The following is a 7,536-nucleotide window of genomic DNA, read 5'->3' on the forward strand; positions in this document are numbered from 1 at the left end:
ACCAGACCTGTACCCCGCCTCTCGCCCAAAGTCAGCTGGGATAGGCTCCAGCATACAAATAAGCAGCATAGAAGATGGATGTATGGATGGGTTAAATTATGCATAGGTCAGAGACATTCATCTTATGAGTAGACATCTGCACGTGTGTGTCTCTTGGCAGTCTGGAAACCAAAGACCCTGAATGTGTCTCAGCTGGGCTCCAAACTGCACGTGACCTTTGACCAGGCCCCGCCTTCTTTCGGTTTCCACCTGTACTACGTCTACTACAAACTGCGACAGGATGGACCCTTGAGGCTGCAGCGCTGCAAGCCCGTAAGACCATACATCATACCCCCTACAACTCATGGTCATAATGTACTGTATATGCTCTTCTTGTGGATGTTTTAGACAGTTTTCCCCTTTACTTGTAGGACGCCAACCAGCTGAAAACCACATGCATTCTCCAGGACGTCACTCCAGGGACATACACCATAGAGGTTGAGATATAAAGCACATTCCATTCATTTAGCTTGAAAACTAACGTTTACTGCCAAACCTTAAATATGCTCCTCGCTCTTTTTAAAAAATTTTTAAAATGTATTTGTGTTGTGTTTTAGTTGAGAGATGACAGCAACACAACCAGGAGGCAGACGCAGTACTACGTTAGCCAAGGTGACACCTACACCAGCTTGCTTGTTTTCTTATTGACCTCCCCCAAGGAGGCTGGGTTTACTGACCACGGTTTATTTTTCCTGTCTAGGAATAGTCGAACCTTTTGAATATATGAATGTTATAATTAATAAGGGGGCCGCACTGTGAGCATGTTGGCCACACAGTCAGGAGATCTGTAAGATCTGGGTTCAAATCTCCATTTGGGCATCTTTGTATGGAGTTTGCATGTTCACCCTGTGCGTGCGTGTGTTTTCTACCAGGTACTCTGGTTTTCTCCCATATGTCCAAAAATATGCACTTGAGTGTGAATGGTTGTTTGTCTATATGTGCCCTGCGACTGACTGCCAACCAGTCTAGGGTGTACCCCGCCTCTCGCCCAAAGTCAGCTGGGATAGGCTCCAGCATAACCCTACGACCCTAGTGACGATTAAGCGGCATAGAGAATGAATTAATGAAAAATGTATAATTCAAATGACTAAGGTTTAAAGAGTATTACTGTGTCGGATGCTTGTGTATGCATCATCAAAATGTCAAGCTTCACCCAGATCTGATTTAATGACATACAGTAAAACGTCATCAGAGGAGGTTGTAATTTGTTGTGTTCATGTAGGATTTTATTGCATTTTATTTGTTGAATGTCCTTTTAAGAGCTATTATTCTTAATACAGCGATTAAGATCTAATGGCAAATGTTTACTTGTCACTTGTTTGACTTTTGGGACATTAGTGACACACTGCTGCATCATGACTACCTGATTTTCGCCAGCTCAAGAAGGGTGTGTTTGTTTCACTCTGCAGTCCATTCCCCATGGGCGGGGCCTATCCGGGCTATGGCCATCACAGTGCCTCTGGTCATCATGTCTGCCTTTGCCACGCTTTTTACCGTCATGTGTCGCAAGAAGCAACAAGGTGAGAGGAACCTGTGGATAATTTATCCTTTATTTTAATTGAGGTTTAAATAAATTCTGACCAGGGAACCTATCAATGCCCAAGTGCTCAACTCAAGTGTTTTAATGGCGCCTTTTCTCCCGTTAGAAAACATTTACAGCCAGCTGGATGAGGAGAGCAGCGAGTCGTCCAATCAGAGCGCAGCGTTGAACGCAGATAGGCCTTGGCCCCGCCCCAAAGTCTTCATATGTTACTCCAGCAGAGACTGCCCCAAGCACACCAACGTCATCCAGAGCTTTGCCTACTTCCTGCAGGACTTCTGCGGCTGCGAGGTGAGAACATCGACATGAAAATGGCGACGTTAGACAGTGAGGAAGAAGAAGGAGAATGTCCACTCAGTTCAATAAAACTTTTCATTCTCCGCTTCAGGTGGCGTTGGACCTTTGGGAACATCTGGAGATGTGCAGAGAGGGTCAGATGTCGTGGCTTAGCAGACAATTGGACGATGCTGACTTCATCATCACAGTGTGCTCCAAGGGCCTACGGTGCTTTTCCTCTGCAGATTGCAGTCCTCCTCCTCTCTCATCATGTCTTTTAGACTAAAATCAGACACAATAACTTAAAATAGAAGGGGAAGTGTTTGTGCTTCTTGGTCTATTACCAGTGCGTGTTCAGTGGCTAACATGTCTGCTTCCTTTTGCCACTAGATGGCGTCGACACACAACAAACAAAATTACAACTTTTCTTGTTTGATTACAACTTTTTTCTCTTAATGTTTTGACTCTATTCTAGTAAAATGATCATTTTTACCTAGCCGCGCTTTGGACACCCCATTGTACATTCTTTTTTACACACTTTCCTTCACCCTTTCCCTCCCTCAGAAGACACGATCCATTACAGTTGATTTCTTGGGATTTCAAATTAATTACAAATAATGGAAATTATATTAGTCTTCTAATTACTTTTTTTCCACAAGTCAACCTTCCTCCTACATAAAGGTTAGTGTACAGTACAGGTGATTTTTTTTAAGTACACAAAGATGTTATATAAGACATAATGGTTGTTAGTAGTAAAAATTGTAACTGTAAAACATGCAGTGAAGCTTTTTCTTGACATTTTTTTGACAACTGTTTTGTCTGCCGTTTCTTTCGTCATCACTCATACTTAATGTAAAAAAAAAAAAAACACACACACAAAATAATTTAAAGTGTTCTAAACATGCTGTGTTGTATTCCCGTAGCTATTTTGTGGAGAGGAAGAGCCGCAGAGGAAAGACACCGGTCAGTCGCCGCGGCAACGCCAGCAGCAGCTCTCCCCTTGGTGGATCAGGCAGTGATCTGTTTGTGATGGGCGTTGCCATGATTGGCGAGAAGCTGCGGCTGGCCAAGCAGAAGGAGAGTAGCGACACTCAGGAGATGAACCGTTACATGGCCGTCTACTTTGACTACTCCACGGAGAACGACATCCCCACCATGCTGAGTCTGGCTCCCAGGTAGGTTTTGGCGTTTAGTGCCTTCACTGACTTTGGTCTTGACTTTACAATATCATCAAAGACTTGCAACCCAACTTGGACTTTGACTTCAATGACTCGGGAAACGACTCGGAGTTTAGTCTGATGACTTGAAAATGCTTGAGATGTTCAGTGGGTGTGTTGAGTAAAATGTGTCCCCATTCAAGGTATTCAACTAAAGTGATTATTACCTCATTTCCTGCAAGACAACACATTTTCCCACAGAAGCAGCCTCATTGACTGCATCTGTTAACGTCCAATCAGGTTTAAGAACAAGCAACGAGGAGGTGGATTACATTTCTGTGCACTGATTAAATCCTGAATGCCAGCACTCTTTTTCTGTGATTAAGTTTTGTCACATTGGTCTTCTTTAAAAAATAAAACAATTCAAAATGCATTCATTGTACAGTCGTCTAGGAGGCGAACGTCTTTTCAGTCTATAATGTTGGACATACCATGGCTGACTACGTGCAGTATGACGGTAATGTGATGTGTCATGTATTATCAGTGTTTTGTGTCATTACGCCTAGTGGCCAGAATACTACATATAGCTTGTATTTTTTTTTTTTACTAATAATGGGCCACAGTCAACCGCAAAACAGCGCTAATTTTTAAATGTATTAATTTTTGAAAACCACACTAGAGTAAAGAAGTGATATTTGAACCACAATGTAGTGAGGGACGACTGTATTTGTCAAATTTAATAGATAGTTACATTGTTAAAATGGCATTTTTTTGGTGGCGTTCCCAGGCCAGCTGTGAGACATACAGTAATCCCGCCAGCGTGTCCTGCCCCGGGGCTTTCTCCCGACTGGGTATGCTCGGAACACCTCACCATGGAGGTGTCTGGGAGGCATGCGGACTCTATCCTTGAGCCACCTCAACTGGCTCCTCTCCATGTGAACGAGCAATGGCTCTTCTCTGAGCCCCTCCTGGATGACTGAGCTCCTCACCCTATCTCTTAGGGTGAGTCCAGCTACTCTACAGAGGAAACTAATTTCAGCCGCTTGTATCCGCGATCTTGTTCTTTCGGTCACGACCCAAAGCTCATGATCATAGGTGAGGGTGGGAACATAGATCGGACGGTAAATTGACAGCTTTGGCCGCGCCGATCCGCCTATTGACCTCACGCTCCAACCTTCCCTCACTCGTGAACAAGACCCTGAGATATTTGAACTCCTCCTCCTGGGACAGGACCTCATTCCCAACCCGGAGGGAGCAATCCACCCTTTTCCAACTGAGAAGCATGGCCTCGGATTTGGAGGTGCTGAGTCTCACCCCAGAAGCTTCACACTCAGCTGCAAACCGCCCCAGTAAACACTGAAGGTCACAGTCTGATGAGGCCATCAGGACCACATTGTCTGCAAATAGCAGAGATGAGATCCTAAGGCGGCGGTACAGTGGCCTAGTGGTTAGCATGTTGGCCACACAGTCAGGAGATTCGAGATTGGGTTCGAATCTCCGTTGGGCATTTCTGTGTGGAGTTTGCATGTTCTCCCCGTGCGTGGGTTTTCTCCGGGTACTCCGGTTTCCTCCCACATTCCAAAAACATGCACGTTCAAGGACCGAATGACACGTAGTAGCGCGCCACCAATCCCGTACTCCCGGAGCACCCCCCACAGAACACCGCGAGGGACATGGTCGAATACCACAAAGCACATGTAGACCAGTTTGGCAAACTCCTGTGTAGCCTCCAGTACCCTCATAATAGTGTAGAGCTGGTCCAGTGTTCTGTGACCGGGATGAAAACCACATTGCACCTCCTGGAGCCGAAGTTCGACTAACGGTACCCTTCTAGGACCTAGAACCTGTTTGCCTTGGGAGACCCTACCAGGGGCATATAGCCCCATACAACATAGCTCCTAGGATCACTTGGGCACTCAAACCCCTCCAACATGATAAGGTGGTGACTCACGGAGGAGTCCAAATCTTCATTACATTTTTTTTTTTAATTCAAATGTTTATTAAATTTAATAAATGAGTTTTTCCATTTCTGAAATAACAATGATCACCTACTTCCAATTAATGCTCCGCCCTTTTTGTGCTATAGGTTCCAGTTACCTAGAGCGTTCTCATTCACATTGAATGGTGTTAGTAGCATATAATAGGGTCACGTTGTTTCATCTTCTGTGTTTAGGTTCAAGCTGATGGACCAGCTGCCTCAGCTTTTCACCCGCCTTCACTCCAGTCAGTCCAGTCTGGCTGAGCGGGAGTCCCAGCCTCTCAACATATCCAGGAGGAACTACTTCAGGAGCAAATCTGGACGCTCCCTCTACGTGTCCATCTGCAACATGCACCAGCACATCAGCCAGAACCCCGACTGGTTCGAGAAGCGAATGCCTCCCTCCGTTGGAAGTAGTTCCGCCTCCTGCTCATTACCATCTCCACCTCTTTCTCCTCCTCACGACGCCGAGGCTGCCTGCTCCTCCTCATCCTCTCGACCAGAGAGAAGGCCTGAGGGCGGGCTGGTGCTAAATGAGGTGCTGGTGAAGACATCACCGCTAGATGGGAGTGAGGGAACACTGAGGAAGAATGCCCTAATGCTGGCTCCTGGTTCTAGTCTGAGTTTCAACCTCAATCTCAACTTGAGTCCAAGCCCCAGTCCTATACCCAGTCCTGGTCTAAGTCCTGGTCCTGCTCTTCCACAAAGATCTCCATCCAGGCTGGAACACACCTCAAGGTAAGCCAATGTATGTAGAATAATCAGGTCCAGGGTCAAACTGTGGCCTTCTTAAAAGCTTTATTAGGCGTTTTCAGTCACATTGTTAACTGCCATACAAGTGTAAAAAGAGATTAGCTGGGAGGATACCTAGCCATCATAAAAATGCTAGTTGATGGACCAAAAGCCATCAGATGGAATTAAGATTAGGCCAATGACAGCAGAAACTTTTTGGGGTTATAAGATAAGACGTCATGTTTCTCCCACTCAGAACCTCCTCAGGAACATTTGTGGAAGAATCCTCCTGCACTCTGCCCAACCTCCACGAGGAAGTGGTCCCCCTTTCTGCCCAGACAGAAGACCTGTCCCCTCCTGAGCTCCCTCCCCCTCGCGATTCGGGCATCTACGACTCATCGGTCCCCTCCTCTGAGCTCTCCATTCCCTTAATGGAGGGCCTGTCACATGACCAGGCTGACTCCTCCTCCCTGGCTGAAAGCGAGTCGTCGTCTTCTGGGCTAGGTAAGCTGGCTCCGCACCTCCCAAAAAAAAGATTTTGTCTTTGCATGCACGCTAACTCTGATTCGATTCATGTCTTAGGTGATGATGAGCCGCTGGCGGTTACATTGCTGGGCTGCAGTGCCCCCACAGTTTGTAAAGCAGAGCTGCATCACTTGGAGCACAGCGGGGGACTCGAACCTGTGGCCCTGTGATATCTTTGGGATAAAAGCATCAAATCTGAGGTTCTGGCATCCAACTGTGTGCAAACTGAACTGGAACATGTAACACAGAGCTGTACACCACCGGGTCTTGTGACTCAGAATGTGCTGTGGAATGCCAGAATGTCCGTAACTACAGGAACCACTGTTGTCTAAAACTCTACATCTTGGGATTATGAGATCTCCAGTGTTTAAACCACTACATTTCTCCACCATTACTCCAGAAACATGCTTTCTGGAACTCTAGTGCCTGGGAACTTATGACAAATGAGTGCTCAATTCTCAAACAACACCCCAGAGACATCCTGAGCAGTGGGAGACAGCTCAAGGAGGTGACATTTGGGACCAAGAGACAGAACTTTCAGGTACTTTTTTTGTATTAATGAGCCATTTTCTGGCAACAGCATCTGTGGAGGACTGGAGCGCCACAAAGATTTGTACTTTATTTTTAATAATAACAAAGATGCTGATCATGTGGGGACATTTGAAGTGAAAATGTAGGAACAAAACCAAAGTTATTTAAAGGAACTGTGCTCACCCAGCATCCCACTTGCACTGTAATAGTATGTCCAATTTTAAACAGGCATAGAAGCAACAGAGACAAGGTGATCACTCCAGGCTCTTCTCTTGATGCCTGCTAATGTGATGTAATATTTCTCTTGTGTTTGTTCTTCACAGCTTCAGTTGACTGTTGTGCTTCTAAAAAGTGTCATACAAAAAATTTTTCATGGTCCTCGCTAACAAGGAGTTTTTTAAGACGTGGTTTTAGAATGACTGAGGCGCTTTCTGCCGACACAAAGAAAGGGACGACTCCAGCAGGTTTAAAAGTTTGTTGGGAGGGAAGACTCAGCAATTTCTGCTTGTGAATAGTTGTTTTTTTCCTGGAAAAATCTTTTTGTAGTTTTGTTTTTCTGCATTTTCTAGAAATGTACTGTTTTATAGTACCTTAATATAGGAAATAAAGAAATCCATCGAATAACATGTGCTATTTATACCCAACGTGTCTAATTTCATATTTGTTATGAAATGGATAGAATTGTTTGTGTCAATTTTGTCTTTGCTTGCAGCAGACTGAGCTTAGGCCCCTCCAGTCAGAGACACTCCTTTGCCTGA

The 7,536-nt window shown here is 45.3% G+C and overlaps 1 protein-coding gene across 11 annotated transcripts in view; it reads left to right on the forward strand.

The window, feature by feature from the left end:
* il17rd (interleukin 17 receptor D) overlaps positions 1 to 7,417 on the forward strand; it is a 39,138-nt gene extending 31,721 nt beyond the window's left edge. For all 11 annotated transcript variants that reach the window (XM_054783689.1, XM_054783696.1, XM_054783690.1 and 8 more), the window contains 10 exons: positions 161 to 312; positions 411 to 476; positions 597 to 651; positions 1,449 to 1,559; positions 1,686 to 1,870; positions 1,968 to 2,083; positions 2,779 to 3,030; positions 5,186 to 5,728; positions 5,979 to 6,226; positions 6,305 to 7,417. In XM_054783689.1, coding sequence (XP_054639664.1) covers positions 161 to 312; positions 411 to 476; positions 597 to 651; positions 1,449 to 1,559; positions 1,686 to 1,870; positions 1,968 to 2,083; positions 2,779 to 3,030; positions 5,186 to 5,728; positions 5,979 to 6,226; positions 6,305 to 6,417 — 1,841 coding nt within the window. In that variant the 3' untranslated portion in view covers positions 6,418 to 7,417. The remainder of the gene's footprint in view (positions 1 to 160; positions 313 to 410; positions 477 to 596; positions 652 to 1,448; positions 1,560 to 1,685; positions 1,871 to 1,967; positions 2,084 to 2,778; positions 3,031 to 5,185; positions 5,729 to 5,978; positions 6,227 to 6,304) is intronic.
* Positions 7,418 to 7,536: the final 119 nt, after the last annotated feature.

Source organism: Dunckerocampus dactyliophorus, chromosome 8, assembly GCF_027744805.1.
Source record: "Dunckerocampus dactyliophorus isolate RoL2022-P2 chromosome 8, RoL_Ddac_1.1, whole genome shotgun sequence".
NCBI lineage: Eukaryota > Metazoa > Chordata > Actinopteri > Syngnathiformes > Syngnathidae > Dunckerocampus > Dunckerocampus dactyliophorus.